This window comes from Moschus berezovskii, chromosome 12 (genome assembly GCF_049115385.1).
Source record: "Moschus berezovskii isolate FMDL1 chromosome 12, NW_MosBer_1.0, whole genome shotgun sequence".
Taxonomy (NCBI): domain Eukaryota; kingdom Metazoa; phylum Chordata; class Mammalia; order Artiodactyla; family Moschidae; genus Moschus; species Moschus berezovskii.
In genome coordinates, this window is record NC_142471.1 from 67,038,202 (window position 1) to 67,054,765 (window position 16,564).

A 16,564-nucleotide genomic window follows, 5' to 3' on the forward strand; every position below is an offset into this window, starting at 1 on the left:
GCTCGGCCCCGCTGGTGGGCGGGGCTTAGCCATTGTTCCGCCGGCCGACCGAACCGCCCCCCGCCCGCTACCCCGCATCCCCGCGGCGCTCGCCGCAGACGGAGGCGGGGCTTCGCCGGGCGCGCGGCCCGGGACCCGGGTTTGAGGGCACGTCTCCCCTCCTACGCGTCTAGGCGAGCGGGAAGGCTGGGGTGGAGTTGTGTGAAGTGGTCGCCCGCGTGGTTTCCCCACTCTTTCCCGGGAAACTTCCCCAGTGCCCATCCATTTGCGAATTGCTCGGGGCCAGTCCTGGGCTGGCATGCATCCCCGCGCCGTTCCCCGACCGGGTCCTTTCCCTCTTCCCGAGCGCCTCCGAGGCGGCAGGGTGCCCGGTAGAGGCCCAGCAGCCACTGGAAGAGAAGCCGAGGAGAAAGGGAGGGGAGGGGGAGTGAGGAGCTCGCGGCAGAGGGAACAGCAGATTGCGCCGAGCCAATGGCAACGGCAGGACGAGGTGGCACCAAATTCCCTTCGGCCAATGACGCGCCAGAGTCTACAGAAGCCCATTAGCATTTCCCCAGGGGCAGGGGCAGAGGCAGGGGCTGCGGCGGCCAAGCCGCGGTGTGTCTGCAGCATCCAGTTCTTGCTTCTCCGGCCCCCAGCACGCCTCGGCTCTCTGTCTCCTCCCCTCTCCCGCCCTTGCGGATCTCCCACGGTGAGCCAACTCTGCGCACTCTGCCTCTTGTTGGCAGCGAATAAAAGGGGTCTGAGGAAATACGGGACACAGTCACCCGCTGCCAGCCCTAGCCTTTAAATCCCCAGCACAGCAGGTCGGGTCCGGACACCGATCCAGCGCGTACCGTGCAGCGGAAGGTCCCGAGTGCAGCCCGCGGATCGCCGCGGATCGCCACGCATCGCCACGCAAAAGCAGTCTCAGGAACTAGTCTGCGCGCAGTTCGGACTGCCCCAAACTCCGCTCCGCAGTCTCAGACCTGAGAAAGTGATCCCAGGGTCCGAGAGCCCAGATGCCGGCCCACTTGCTGCAAGAGGAGGTGAGAGCTTCCGAGTAATGGCCCCCAGACCCCGGCTTCGCGGGTGCTGGTGGGGCTTCTAGGTGACTCACTGGAGAAAAGTTAAGATCACCGCTGGAGAACATAGCCATCTTTTGCGAGTTGTACTGCCTTCAGTTTGCTGGGAATGGGGAGTGTAATTTGCGAACTTAGGTCTCCAACTTTGGTTTCTTAAGCTTTAAAGAGAGACCTGGTCCTGCCGGTGGCCTTCTGTATGTAGGTATGCGGGCTTTCCTTTGTGTGCTCGTTGGGGTGCTAGTGTTTCACTCCTCTATTTCCCCTTCACCTTGAGGCTTCACCTCCTCTTCCCAGTCTCTGCCTAGTTCTGGGGACTTCCCTGTCTTCCCTCTGCCATAGACCTTGCCCTCAGGTAACCTGGGTATTGGGACCAGGTCTGTGCCTATCCCCCGCCCTTCCCCCAGCTTGATTAGGGAATGAAGTGGTCCCTACTACCTCCACGTGCCCTCTCCTCTCTCTTGACCCTCCACTCCCTCTCCCTTCCAGATCTCTAGCTCCTACACAACCACCACCACCATCACAGCACCTCCTTCCAGGGTCCTGCAGAATGGAGGGGGCAAATTGGAGAAGACTCCCCTATGCTTGGAAGAAGACATCCGCCCTGAAATGAGAGATGACATCTATGACCCAACTTACCAGGATAAGGAGGGTCCAAAGCCCAAGCTTGAGTATGTTTGGAGAAACATCATCCTCATGGCTCTGTTACACTTGGGAGCCCTGTATGGGATCATATTGATCCCCACCTGCAAGATATACACCTTTCTCTGGGGTAAGAAGTTCCCATGTCCTCCCAACCCAGTACCCCAGGTTCTCTCCACTCTTTTAGTTAAATAAGATCTTACATAGAGTATAAACACCAGCCCCTCCAGGCTGAGGTTTTCCCAGCCATTTCTCTTTGGTGTCCTGAGAGACTGGGTGGCCTGGGAACAGAGCCTAGGGGGTTTGGGATGTAGGAGCGTCCACTCCAGGGGATCTTTTAATTTCAGTGTTGGGGCTGGAGCCCTGTGACCATGGGCCTCAGGTTTTGACATGAGCAGACCTATGCCAGAGAGAAAGCTTTCTCTGAAAGAGGTTTTCTGTTTTAAGTATTTTGCTTGACTGCTTGTCCCAGCCCTGCCACCCAGGAAAGAATCAAGGTCCCTACGGGAGGCATGGGGACGTGGGACTAGATGAGTGACTTTAGAGGGCTTAAGCTGAGTCTAGTCATGGGGTAATAAGAACAACGGCTCAGGAAGAGAGTTAGTAGTAGAGGAACAGAGTGGTGGTCATCCACAAACTTATTTTGCCCTGACCCTTGGCCCTTTCAGGCTTCTTGGTTACATAAACAGATGAAGAAGGCTCCTTTGTAACCTAGTATACACAGGTGATTGATCTGTGACTCCGTGTAGGTCTCAACTGTACATGCCACTCGACAAAATGTTCTTAGAATGAAATAAGGTTCAAGAAGTGTTCCATGTCCCTCCCATTCCACACCCATCCTGCTCCAGCCCTTCTCTCCCAGGCCCGGGCAACCCTGGCCTTCAGGCTGCTGCAGTGAGGGGGACAGTCCCCAATTTATCCCTGACCTGCCTGCCCTTAGCTCAGCTCTTTCAGGAATCCATGGGCTTGGGCTGATAGCAGGGCCCTGCCGCCTGCACACATACATGCGCTCTGCAGGCATTCCCACCTCTGCCACTATGAGTCTGGCTTGGGAAGGGGAAAACAGAGAACTCTAAAGACCAGGGATGGGAGGGTGGGGCACATCAGCACTCTCTGAGAGGCGCAGGCCAGAACTCCCCCTCCAGAAAACAACTGTAGGTCTTCCAGAGCAGTCTTGGATGTGGGGTGCTTGCAGACAGCTGCACTCTTGGAGGGGAGTTACATAGAAGGGTGGGTGGGCCAAGTTTCAGCCAAGTCCTCCAGAACCTCTTTGGTCTAAAGGTGGTGGATCTGGTGTGTGGAGCTTTTGGGAGGAATCCTCTTGGTAATTTATGGACAGAAATTCAGCTGGGTAGATCCCCTCTCTCAGTTTTTCAAGGAACACATTGGGGAAAATAATACTTTTTTTTAAGATTAGAAAGGTAGTGCTTTTTCACATGTGTTTATTGCTGGGGCCAGCCAGGCACCGATGAAATCATTTCATCTGCAGACCAGGAAGAGCTCTTATTTTTGAGGGGAGGGGCACATCTGTTCTCTAGTCCTTCTGAGAACCCAGCAGAACTTGAGTTCTGGAATTTCAGTTCAAATTGAGGAATCAGGAGCAGGATAGGGATTTCCCCAGGGAGGCCTCGGACTCCTCTCTCCACCCCTTCTCCCCAGTAGAGAAGTCTTCACCAGGTGTTTGGTCACCTGCAAGCCCCTTCCAGTCCCAAGAGTCCCTGAAAGCCTCCTCGTAAAGTCCCAAGCTTGACCAGATGCTGCTGCTCACTCCTTTCCCTTGGCTGCTAGTGCAGGAGGCAGAATGCTGTCCCCAAACCAGGGCTGTGCCCGCTACCTTTTTGGTGCTCTGCCCACGGGTGTGTGCTGTGCCTTTGGACAGAGAAATGTGTCACATGGAGACTGGATGGTGACTTTTATACTCCTGTCCCTGGGCCCTGTGGTGGATGGCTTAGCTGATGGAATGACTGGTTTGGTGTGGGGATATCAGAACTTTTGTCTTCAGGAACAAAAGGGGGGTAGGGGGAAGGTCAGAGGGTCCTCAGAGTTCAGGAGCTTTGCTTTACCTTTTCTTGTTTTATCCCTAAGGATGGTGTTAAATTAGCAAATGGTTGTGATTCCAGCATTTCTCATGACTGAGCAGTTTTGGTGTCTCAGAACCGCCTTGAGGGAAGGGCTGAAGAGATTTCTCTGGCTACATGGAGGGACCATGGGGCAAACTTCTCCAGTCTCTTTCTTAGGACTAAAATGGAGGTTTTGCTTAACCATCAATTTGGACTTTAATAGAGAATGAATTTCCAACTAACTCAGAGCCTTCTAGTAGATAGGCTTAGAGGTGCTAATAGAAAAAGGCACCAGAGGGTTTGAGTCCTTTTTCCAATTCCTCTGTTAATGCTGGGATCTTAGGTACTTTTCTGAGTCAACTTGCCAGGGTCTCCTGTGGCATGAAACAACCCTAGGAGCTTCTTTGCCTCTGAGCTGAGTGCTTCTTCTGTGCCCAAAGACCTTTTCCTTTACCCTTGTTGATTGGTGGCTGTGGCTCAACTGTCATCTATCCAGGTGTAGATGCAGACAGATACGGTATCTGAAAGGCTATTACCACATGCCCAGGGACCAGCAACTCACCTAAGGCCCCAACCCAGTCCAGAAGGCTTTGAGTAGAGGAACACCCACCGGGACAGACTCTGGCTCCATGGCTCTCCTCCTGTCCTGTAGGAGAAATTGGATAGGGTAGAGGAAGATGTGTGGGGTGGGGGCTTGTTTAGGAAACTGGCATCTGTGGCAGGAGAAGAACACAGAACGATTTGTTACAGTGTGCAGTGTCTCCAACTGCAACTAAGTTCAGTGGCCACTGAGAATCTATTGTTTCTAGCGCTTCCCTAGGAATGAAACATTGTCAATAGTCGCTGCTCTACCAAGGCTTCAGCCCCTGCCTCCCTAGAGCTATTGAGCAGAGGAAGGTGGGTGGCTGTTGGGTTGCCCAGCAACCCACCTCCCAGTTAGAGACTCTATCTGGCGCCTGGAGCCTGCAGGCCTCCGGGAAGGTGAAGCATGACAGTGTTGGGCAACTTTGAGCCTGTCCTGCCATTATCTAGAATTAGCCTTGCCAGCTGGAGTATGGGCTGGCAGAGGGACGCGGCAAAGACGAGACATATCTGGTGAGACATGCCATGGAACTGTGGGCATATCTTGGGGAGGTGGATGGTATACATCCTCGTGCCAGACTTCCGGAACATGAACCACTTTTGAGACAAAAATCTACTTTCAAGCCATGTCTCCATTTCCTAGCCATGTGACCACAGATAAACGCTTAACTTCGCTGAGCATCTGTTTTTTCAGCCACAAAGCGAGGGATATTAAACCCCTTTCAAGGTATCTAGTGAATCAGAAAACATAAAATCCTTGGCGAAGCTTAAGACACTGCAGCTATGACTGATGTGCAGGGTGAATTTTCCCCTCCTGTGGCCACATTGCCTGCTAAAAGGTTTTTGGACCACTTGGTAAATAGTCCTAGTTCTGAGCCCCCTTAATGTCCCCTAGAACCCAAGAACCCTCAAATGGGTCAGTGCCCAGACTATACTGTCTGTTAAATATTTTTAATACCACCCTTGCCTATGGGTCTTCAGCACTGCCGTAGTGGTCTGTGGGCCTTAAAACATTGAAGAAGTTTAGCAGAAGGTGAGAGGAGACGGGACTTGGGAGAATATCCCTCATGACTGAGAATGCCAAGTAGCCAGCGGGTAAAAGCCCTCTTCTCTCTCCTGCCTTTCTGAAGTTCCCTGGGACTCCTAAGCTTATTCCAGCTCCTAGGTTAGATGATGAGAGGGGATGATATTTTTCAAGTGATTAAAATCAAAGGAGCCTAAGAGATCAAGGTATGCCTGGAATTCAGGGAAAAGCAGATCCTCACCGGGAGCCTACACACACTCTAACCTGAGGAAAACATCATGCAAACACTTTCCCAGGTTAGTGACTGCCTGCCCTGTCTTATCCTGGCAGTGTTATTCTACTATGTGACGGGTGCCCTGGGCATCACAGCAGGGGCCCATCGCCTGTGGAGTCACCGAACCTACAAAGCTCGGCTGCCCCTGCGGGTCTTCCTGATCATCGCCAACACCATGGCGTTCCAGGTGAGAAGCCAGCTGTGCTCAGCTCTTTTTCTCCTCACTCTTTATCAATGAGCTGGTGGCGGAATGGAGGTGATCAGTGCCTGGAGAGGGACAGCACCTGGACAGCCACTTCACTTTCCTCTCTCCTTGTGGTGAAATTCAGGTTCAGTCCCAGAGTCCATAAAACATAAGGATACTTCTGAGTGACTGGCAGAGGCAAGTAGGAGATTAAGAGGAAATACTGTCAGTGTGTAGGGTCATTTTTGAACCTCTGTTATCACCCAGTCTGGCTGTTGTGGTCTTTCATAAGGCAAGAGCTGAGCCTGGCTTCATGGGCAGACACTAGACAAAACATTCACAACTCTGGGTGGATGTCTTAGGACTCTATCACAATGGGGTTGAAGTTAATGTTTCACAGATTCTTCTTTTAAACTCTGTTGTTTTCAGGTGAGACGATCAAACACTTTTATAGTGCTAACTATATGGCACTATTCTAAGCACTTGACATAGATTGCCTCATTAAACCCTCACAACAATCTTAGGAGGTAGGTACTATTGTTATCCCCATTTCACAGAAGGGGAAATTGTGTCACTGAGGGTTTAGGTAGACCAACATTATGGTCCTTTTAATGGGTTACCAGGCTGCCTAAGTCAAGTGTTGAGGTTTGTTGAAGCAGAAAGTTTTTCGCAGAGATAGAATGAAGGGGACTGGAAAAAGAGAACTTGTAGTTATTAAGCAGTAGCAAAGGGCAAAAGATAGCATGTAGTGAGGGGCCTAGCTTGGAACAAGAGGGAAACACAGGGAAGCCCAATTAGTTCCCTTCTCCATGACAGTATCCCACGGTTGCATAATCATCCGGAGAAGGCAATGGCAAGCCACCCCAGTACTATTGCCTAGAAAATCCCATGAATGGAGGAGCCTGGTAGGCTGTAGTCCATGGGGTCGCTAAGGGTCGGACACGACTGAGAGACTTCACTTTCACTTTTCACTTCCACACATTGGAGAAGGAAATGGCAACCCACTCCAGTGTTCTTGCCTGGAGAATCCCAGGGATGGGGGAGCCTGGTGGGCTTCCGTCTATGGGGTCACACAGAGTCGGACACGACTGAAGTGACTTAGCAGCAGCAGCAGCAGCAGCATAATCATCTCTGCCATATGCCTTAATGCCTCAAAGGCTCCTGATATTGTCCCCACGGGGCAAAAAAAGGAAGAGAGATTGGCACACCCTCTGGGATGGAAAGAGTCCCAGAGGCCATTTGGGAATGTGGTCATATCGTGATTTATCGGTCTGGCTTTTTCGAGTTGTATGAGGTATCTCTTGCCAAGGCATCAGAATGGAGCTGCCTACAGCTTCATCCATTAACCAGGATGCTAAGACACAAGGCTGCCTGCCTCCTGTTACCACACTCAGGGATTAGGCACCCCACACCCCATTTCTTACTTGAAGAATTGCAGTGTTCCCTCCTAATGAAACTTTGAGCCCTGTATAGTCTTCCTGCATTCCACCCACCACATAACCCTCGAGAAGCAGTCAACCCTGTTCATGTGGTCCTGAGACTTGAAGTTGCTTTTCCACTTATGCTTCAGCAGCAAGTTTAGGGAGGAGAGGAGGCAACTCCATGACTTCTCCTTTGGAGCACCAACTCCTAGGTATTTTGTGAGGTTGGGCTGAGAGCTGTAGGCTCTGGAAGACACCGGCAATTGGAATTCCCCTGAGAGGGTGTCTCTCTGCAGGCCTTCATTCCTCTTCTCTGTTCCTCTAGAATGACGTTTTTGAATGGTCCCGAGATCACCGTGCCCACCACAAGTTTTCAGAAACGGATGCTGATCCCCACAATTCCCGACGTGGCTTTTTCTTCTCTCATGTGGGTTGGCTGCTTGTGCGCAAACACCCGGCTGTCAGAGAAAAGGGTGCTACGCTAAATTTATCTGACCTAAGAGCCGAGAAGCTGGTGATGTTCCAGAGGAGGTGAGTGACATGATGATGGAGCTGGGGACCTGGCATTTGAGGACCCCCTTTTTTCTCCTAGGACTTGTCAACATGAGCTGAGAAATTTACTTGGTTTCCATATCTCAGATTATAATTTAAAACCCTAATTTTTAATAACCCATGGGCCCAGAGCCATAGACTGAGCTACCTAAGCCAATTAAATTCAACAAACGTTTGTTGACCTAGGACGGTCATGGATACAAAGCCAAATGTGTCATAGTCCTTACCTTTAAGGAGTTCATAGCTTATTGGGGAGTGGAAGGATAAGCCAAGTGTCCAAATACCTATGATACATGGCAAAATATTTGCCATAGCGAGGAGAGGCACAAAGGGGAGGGAGGCTGTAGAGTGGGGAGCATCAGGGAAGGGCTTATGAAGAAAGTAGCTTTGGAATCCACTGATGGATGGCACAGGGCAGGTAGGTGGGGGGACAGTGCAAACAGAAAGAAAGAGCTGAAGCGTGTTCCTGCAACAGAGTCCTTTTGCTTGAAATACAGGGCGTGGTAGGAAAGAAGACTAGCAACAGAGACTGATGCCATTGTTATGGAGTCTTACAAGCAGACAAGGTTTAATTCAACCTAAACAATAGGAAACCTTGGAAAGGTTTTTGAGCCAGAAGGTGGCATGGTTGGAGTTGTGCTTTAGAAAGGTAGCTCTGAGGTGGATGAGAGAAGGCATTGAACTAAAGAGGTGGGGAAGTCTTGGGTTTCCGTGCGGGGAAATAGTGGTAGGAATGGAGAGGAGTTGAAGGCAGCAGGGGTTACTAATGATACAAGAGTAGCAGACTTAACTGCTGACGGCATCTAGGAAATCAGTTCCCTGGTAATGTCGATGCATGCTGTACCTTTGGGAGGAGGAAGAATGGAACAGGGCCTCCAGAGGGACAGATCTGCTGGCATCTAGGACATTTGGGGTGCCTCTCTGAGGGAGAAGAAGAGGAAAGATGAGAAAGATTCCTGGCTAGCAGGAGATGAAGACAACATACTAAGCAAAAATTCTGGGGACTTTCCTGGTGGTCCAGTGGTTAAGACCCCACACATACACGGGGCATGGGTTTGATCTCTGGTCCGGGAACTAAGATCCCCTCGTGCCACCCGCTGTGGCCAAATAAAAAATAAAGATTGACTTAAACATAGATTCTGCAAAGAGCACTGCTGAAAGGAAAAGGAAGCCCAAAGGCAGAACGGAAAAACCCGGGAAGGAGAACTCAGTCTGTAATTTGGACCCTGTCTGTTTCCCTGAAGTAGTAAAAGAGAGCAATGGATTTAGAGTCAGGTGATGAAGCATTCCAGTCCTTGCTCCACCACTTCCTGGTAGTGTGACCCTAGAAAAGTCATTTAACCCCTCATTACCTCATCTCAGAAGTATGTTAATAACACTATGTTCTCAGAAAATTTCCTTGCCCATTCCCTCTTGTTCTGTTGCATGCCACACTGTACTGTCAGTGTAGAAAGGGACAGCCCAGCCCTGTGAGGGTAGAAAATCAGGAAGGTCTCAGTGTCTTCTCCCCACTCACTGAGCGTGTGATCTCTCAATGCAGGTACTACAAACCTGGTGTCCTGGTGTTGTGCTTCATCCTGCCCACACTAGTGCCGTGGTATCTATGGGGTGAAACGTTTCAAAACAGCCTGTTTTTTGCCACCCTTTTCCGTTATGCCGCTGGGCTCAACGCCACCTGGCTGGTGAACAGTGCTGCCCATATGTATGGATATCGCCCTTACGACAAGACCATCAACCCCCGAGAGAATATCCTGGTTTCACTGGGAGCTGTGGGTAAGTCAGCAGTCCACAGCAAGACCACGTCTAGTGGTCTGCTGCTTAGGGTATTAGGTTACGAGCCAGAAGAACTAGACTTACCTGTTTTATGACCCCTCTCCATATGTCATTCCACCATGAAACTAAGGGACAGTATTAGAGAGCCCTTGAAAGTTAAGCAACAAGTCCTATGTAAAAAGAAAAGGGTGAAAAATAACAATGCCTTTAATTCCAAGTTTAAGAGCAATCCACAAATGCTATGTATGATGAGACCCTTTGGGCTGTTCTCTTCCCAGTCATCTCTGATCTGGGTGGGAGTCTTGCTTGGAGCAGGAAATGCATAAATAGAAGAGTAGGGTCATCTAGGTGGCCAGAAAGCCAAGTGTTTTATATTTAGACGTGATATACAAAACAAATACTTGTCGTTTAACTCAATAAGCTTCTATCACCTTCCTGTGTTCAGAGGGGCAATATTTGAAGTGTATCACGTGCCTTACTGCCCGGTGATGCCAGTATGAAGGACATCAAAGCAACTGTTGGTGGCCCTTTATCACCACCTACCACTCTCTTCTCTTATCCTTTTTCTCTCTTCTGTTTCTCTGCTGTGCTGGGAACACTCCCTCCCCACAGTGTGACTTAGGAAACTCCCAGTAAAGCAATTACTCACTGACCTAATGCTGACTATTCAGGAATTTGTTTCTACCATTCCTGTTCCAATAGCCAGACAACAGGGTTCTGCCATCTGTCTCCATTTTCTTTTTTTTTTTTTTTGGTCTGTCACTCTTTTCAGCTAAATATAGACCTGACTCTGGCCTGGAATTAAGTTTCCTTAGGCAGACCCCACAGCCTCTTCCAGTGATCAGAAGAGGATCAGAAAAGGATCTGTGCTTCTGGTCATACAGCATAGATAGGTAACCTCCCTGCTCCACACATGTACATGTGCCATGGCTTAGCCGTCACTCAGTTCTCTTTAAAACCTTCCTTTATATTCTCAACCCTGACCATCTTTTTCTTTTTTATTTGTCTCTGTACTAAAGACATTTTTTCATTCCTTTTTAATTTTCATGTATCTTTCCCTCCTTCTAGACGCCGTGTACTGTTTACATGTTCTTACTCTGAACCGTATTTGAAATCAATCACATTATAGGCTATTTTCATAGAAAACCAGTGAATGTCATGGAAGGTTTCTGGAATGAGATCAGTCCTGTACTGCAAACAGATCTGTTGTGAGCTCCCGCAAGCCTATTCAGAGTGGCTGTCAGTATCTCACTTATTATTCGTTCCTTCATCCCTGTTGCTCCCCACTTATCACCTCACCCTTTGTTCTCTGGTCGCCTGTTTCCCCTGCTTCCCTGCCATTCTAATCTTGTTCTTCTTGAATTACCTCCCCACCCCCAGTCACAGGCTCATCTTCTCTCTGCCAGAGCTAACCTTCCCGCTTGAGCCTCTTTTAGCTATATCTTGCTGTTCCAGTTACAGAGTCTCATCCTTCTTTTGCCCACTAACCTTCCTCCTCTTTCTTTCCTCTCTTGGCACCATGTGTGTGTGTGATTGTTTTAAATCTGATAAGTGTGGGCCTAGCTAGTGCTTAGACAGAGCCTAGTTGCAAAGTCATTTATGGAAATTAGCGATCTTCCATCAGTACCTTTAGCCTTGGGGTTGTCCTCCCCTCCTACTCAGTTCACATTGAATAAACTGATGATCCACACTGTGAACAAACCTTGAGATGGTGCCCTGGATGGTGTTATTCCCATCACAGGGCTTCCTTCCTTGTTAGTTATTAATGTCATTATTACTGTACTGGGGCTCTTTCATCTTCAAAGGGCTCAGCACACTCTTTTATTAGCTATTCTTTACCCAGCTTTACCCCAGCCTCATAAGGGTATTGTTATTGAATGTGGTTCACAAAGAAGATCCTGCCTCGGACTGGAGAACTCTGTCTATGGAGTTTCCATAGCTTGACTCATTAAAGAAATTATTCTGAACCTAGAATTTCTTTGATTTTCCTCTGTCCAGCAAAGTGAACTGCTCATTTCAGAATTTTAGTGGTTAGAAGGAATACCTAAGCTTTTTGATTCTTATTCCCTCAGAGAGCTTCTGTGTTATCAGCATCACCCCTAGGGTGAAAGCTCAAAAAATTAGGACCTGAAACAGTCCACTCTGAACCAGTAGAAGCTGAGGAAACTTAGGCCCCTGGGCTAGGCCTCCTTTCTTCTGACTTTTGACTGGGTTGCCCAGTTCTCTTGGTACCTTCAACCCTTGGAGACAGTGCCCATGCAGTGGGGGAAAGTATGCTCCTTTGCTCATCTTTGTAAGAAACCCAGTAAAAGTTCTTCATTCTGGACTCTCTCTCCACTCAAACACATGCACATATACACAGAGCCTTTAGGGTCATATACCAGTATGTAGTGAAGCTCTGGAGTTTTCTAGTCTAAAACCCATTCCTACTGATAGCAGTTTCTCTCAAATCATCTTATCTTCTCAGAGAAACTGCCAGCCCTCATCCCACAAAGGTTCCCAGAGAGCCATGGTGACCAGGTTCTCTCCAGTCATTTCTTAAGATGCCTCTGAGGGGATCTATTTGGTTCAGAGTTTAAAAGACTAGCTTCATTCATTCATTCAACAGCAACAGGTTTCTACTAGGTGTGAGGCATTCTTCTGGGGAACCAGAGTGCCAAGATCAAGAAGCCAACAATCCACAGTATAGCTGCCTAACTTTTCTCTGCTTTTGTTCCAGGTGAAGGCTTCCACAACTACCACCACACCTTTCCTTATGACTACTCTGCCAGTGAGTACCGCTGGCACATCAACTTTACCACATTCTTCATTGATTGCATGGCTGCCATTGGTCTGGCTTATGACCGGAAGAAAGTATCCAAGGCTGCCATCTTGGCCAGGATTAAAAGAACTGGAGAGGAAAGCTACAAGAGTGGCTGAGTGTGTGGTCCCTTGGTTTCCTTTTCCAAAAGCCAGCTGGGCAGAGGTTTAATGTTCTGTTTATTAACTACTGAATAATGCTACCAGGATGCTAAAGATGACGTTAACCCATTACAGTACAGTATTCTTTAAAATTTTCTTTTTAAATTGAAAGCCAACAACTCTGCCTTTATGATGCTAAGCTCATGTTCTTATTTCTTCTCTTATCTTCTTTATTTTCTGTTCCCATTATCCTTCCCTTTGTTTTGTCCCTTCTCTTTCTCCTCATTGCCCCCCAGGCAAGCAGTTGGTCAGTCATTGGTGGGTTTCCAGCTTCCAAAGCCTAGACAACCCTTCTGTAGTCTAAAACTAGTGGTCTTTGCCCCAGCTGACCCTTTCCTTGAGCTGTCTGAGCTTTAAGGTTGATGTCTTGAGCTAGAGATATGACAGAATCTTATGGGAAGGGCCCTGATGATCTTCAGCCCAGGCTTTTGCTAGATGAAATGGAAAAATAACTGTATTTTGGCACCAAACTGCAAAAACAGGTAAATTGTCAGGGGAGAGAGTCAGCATGCGTGGTATGATTGATAAATAGGATGAGTTGAAGTGGGAAACAAGACAGGAAACTCTTGCTGTGATCAGACACCCCTGTCTGCCCATCACCCAGCATGCTCCCTTTCTCTCCTGACTCTGACTGGGAAATAGCCGTGGAGCAGGGCAGTCCTAGAACTCAAAAGCAAATCTCAATGTCCTGATATACTTTAGGCTGACGATAAAGAAGAAGCATTTAGTTTGTGCTAAAAGTGGTCTCTGCTGCAGACGAATTGTTTCTTTGATAACAGGAAGATTTCTTATTCTAGATAACAAGAAATCTTGAGGTTGGTTGTTTCCAGAATTGCTGACTCCAGCAGCTCAGGAAATTGTCAAAATTCTTTCATCTTCTACTCTGCCATCTTTGGGATATTGGTCAGCTCCCCTCATAGTAAGAAGATGGCTACAGCATTTGAGACTTCAAAAAAAGAGATGAGTTGGTAGTATGGTTGTGAGCATAGCTGCCTCCCAAAAAAGAAAGAATTTCAGGAGGCGGAGTTGGGTCAAACATAAAGCTATGTATACATGGGTACTTTGGTTGGAATATTAAAGTAATTCTCTCAGAGTATTTCCCTCTGAAAGAGAGCGGGGCTTGAAGAAGAGGAAGAATTAGCCAGGTTGTCTCCTTTCCTCTCGCTGCTGGACAGGAGATGGAGAGGTTGAGGGACAGGGTCTGGAGGCAGTTCCTAAGAGATAAGGTTATAAAAGAAAGGCTCTGAGATCACATTGCTGGGGGATTCAGAAGGTTACTGAGTAAGTTGTTGGGTGTCCTGATATGGAAGCTGGTTATACAAACAAGTTAGATGTTGGGTTCATTTCATTAATTCCACTTTCTCCTTGGACTGAGAAAGCATTAGAAGGCTTCTCCCCACAGTGTTGAACCCTTTCACTTATTTCTTCTATTAACTTCTAGCTGAAAATATAGGACTGGCTGGGGGATGGGGTAGGAATCTCTTCACTACCCTATCGATTCTTGGCCCTGCCCTCTCTGTCCACTTTCTCCTGCTGTTCTGTCTCCTCGATGTTTCCTTCTTTCTCTGGACAGGCAAGCCTCTTCTGTGTGTATTCAGAGGCAGTGATGGCTATTGCGGTCCAAGTCATTCCCTCTCTTACCAACAGAATGGTCAGGGTCACTGAACCACTGTTTCTCTTTACAAAGTTGAGCAAGCTGCCACTTTCACTTGGCCTCCAGAGTCTCCATCTATATCCTTGTGCTCCCTACCACACTGATGACTCTAGACAAGGCTGGCAAACCCTGCTAGAAACATCCCAGGCACAGGCATTTGCACTCATGAGGCATGGCCAAGCCGAATGCTCATGTTATGCCATGGAGCAAAAGAGGATTTGATTTTAGTCTCCTCTGTCTGGGTCAGGACCAGAGAGCATGCTGGATGCCCCCAGCTTAGTGGGTAAGCTGCCTATCCTGAGTCAGTGCTCCCAGCGGACAGTGCAATGCTTGCAGAAGCAGGGGGAGCCTAGCCTTCACTGGGAAGCACAAGAAGCAAAGGCAGGTTCCAAAGTGCCTCACTCAGAAGGTGGCCTCAGCCCCCTGGAGGGAGCCAGGGTATACCATAAGACCTTCACTGAGGCTTAGGATGTGAGATGCCATGAACTTTGCTGAACAGTATCTCTGTTCAGCAAACTAACCAGCATTCCCCACAACAGTCTAGGGCAGACAATAGTATATAGAGGACTGTTGGAAGAACCTTGGGTCCCTCTGTCCCTGTAACCTCAGTTGTCAAGGCAGAAGCCTGGCTTTATTCTATTTAAGGTTGAAAATATACAATACCAAATGCTCTGCCACTGTTGAGCTCCAAGGATGGAAAGGAAGAGGGCATTTCTTCCTGTATTAATTGAATAGATGGAGGACAAGGCTTGGGCTGAACTAAAGGCATCCTTGTCTTTTGAGCTGTTCCTCTCAGTAGGAAAAAAATAATCTAATGGAAGATCACTGTAGATTAGATCCTCTGACCGAAGCACCTACCCCTTGGAAATGCCTTTGGGGTAGTTTTAATTCCACAGGTCATCAGATGCATGCTTTACAACTGATGATCAAAAACAACTTATCTTTCTATTCTAATTGTGTTCCATGGATCTGATCTATACCGTGATGCTACACAAGGCTGGATGGTGTCCTTGGGCCCAGGGTACTTGTACTTGTGTAGGTGGGGGTTGTCTACTGAGTAAGGAATACTGTTTTTAAGGTTCTAAAGCTAAATTCAAATGACACATTAATGACCCAGAAACTCAGATCTGATGGTGTCTGAATTTCTAACAGTCCTTGCTTTGTGGGTATGCTGACAATTTATCTGGATGCCTTACATCTTTTCTAAATAGTGTTGCCTCTGAGCCTGCTCTGCTCCCTCCCTGCTCCCTCTGTGGAGTCCCTTTGCACCCCAGAGCCTGCAGAAGTGGCTGATATAAAAGGGGGCCTGGTTAGAGAATGATCAGTATAGCTATTTGCAGGATTCCCTTCTGGGCTTCATTTTGGAAACTTTGCTTAGGGCTATTTTTCTTAATTGCCCGCATTTGATGGAGGGTAGAAGGAATTTTGAATGTATTTGATTTATTATTATTATTTTTTTTTTAGATTAAAAGATGGTTGTAGCATTTAAAATGGAAATTTTTCCTCCTGGTTAGCTAGTATCCTGAGTGTATTCTCTGTAAGTGTAGCTCAGATGGGTCATCATGAAAAGTTCAAGAAAGCTTGATGTCAAAGTTATATGGGTGGTTAAGGCCAGGGCCGGTCCTACCACTGTGCCACTGACTTGCTGTGTGACCCTGGGCAAGTCATTTAACTATAATGTGCCTCAGTTTTCCTTCTGTTAAAATGGGATAATAATACTGACCTACCTCAAAGGGCAGTTTTGAGGCATGACTAATGCTTTTTATAAAGCATCTTGGAATTCTCTTAAGTCCTGAGTATTTTTATAGTAGCAGTATCCACCGTGAAGTGTGTCCACCATGAACCACGTGTCCTGGATGCAATCAGGAATCTATATGGTTCTCTCTGAGAGATTGAATAAATGCATTAGATAAGGGGTGGATAACTAGCCAGACAAAATCTGAGAATGCATAAACTCATTGCCATGGAAACATACACAGGATACCTTTTCCTTGATTGGGTGGGATTTTTCCCTTTTTATGTGGGATAGTTATTTGTGGCCTATGAATAATTTTGGAATAATTTCTATTAATATCAACTCTGAAGCTAGTTGTACTGATCTGAGATTGTGTTTGTTCATAATAAAAGTGAATCTGATTGCCCTGTGTCTGAGTTTTTTTGTCTGTGATTCAGTCTCTTCACCACCCTGTTTATATCCTGTTCCTGTACCTTTAAGAGTGAAAAAGAAGTAGAAACCACAATGGTTGACTCATACCCCAGTAACCTGCCCTGCCCTCCTGCCCTTCTAGGGGTAACTTTAGGTTAAACTCAGCCTTGGCAGCAGGAATCCAGGAGTCTGCTGCCATTAGATAAACATGTTAACACCAGCAAGCACTT

The 16,564-nt window shown here is 47.8% G+C and overlaps 1 protein-coding gene across 1 annotated transcript; it reads left to right on the top strand.

Moving 5' to 3' along the window:
- The first annotated feature begins 582 nt into the window (after nt 1–582).
- Nucleotides 583–16,334, top strand: SCD (stearoyl-CoA desaturase). Its single transcript, XM_055424883.2, has 6 exons — nt 583–1,028; nt 1,551–1,833; nt 5,700–5,830; nt 7,574–7,779; nt 9,341–9,573; nt 12,293–16,334. The coding sequence occupies exons 1-6, from the start codon at nt 1,002–1,004 to the stop codon at nt 12,490–12,492; spliced, it is 1,080 nt and encodes a 359-aa protein (XP_055280858.1). The 5' UTR covers nt 583–1,001; the 3' UTR covers nt 12,493–16,334.
- The last annotated feature ends 230 nt before the right edge of the window (nt 16,335–16,564 follow it).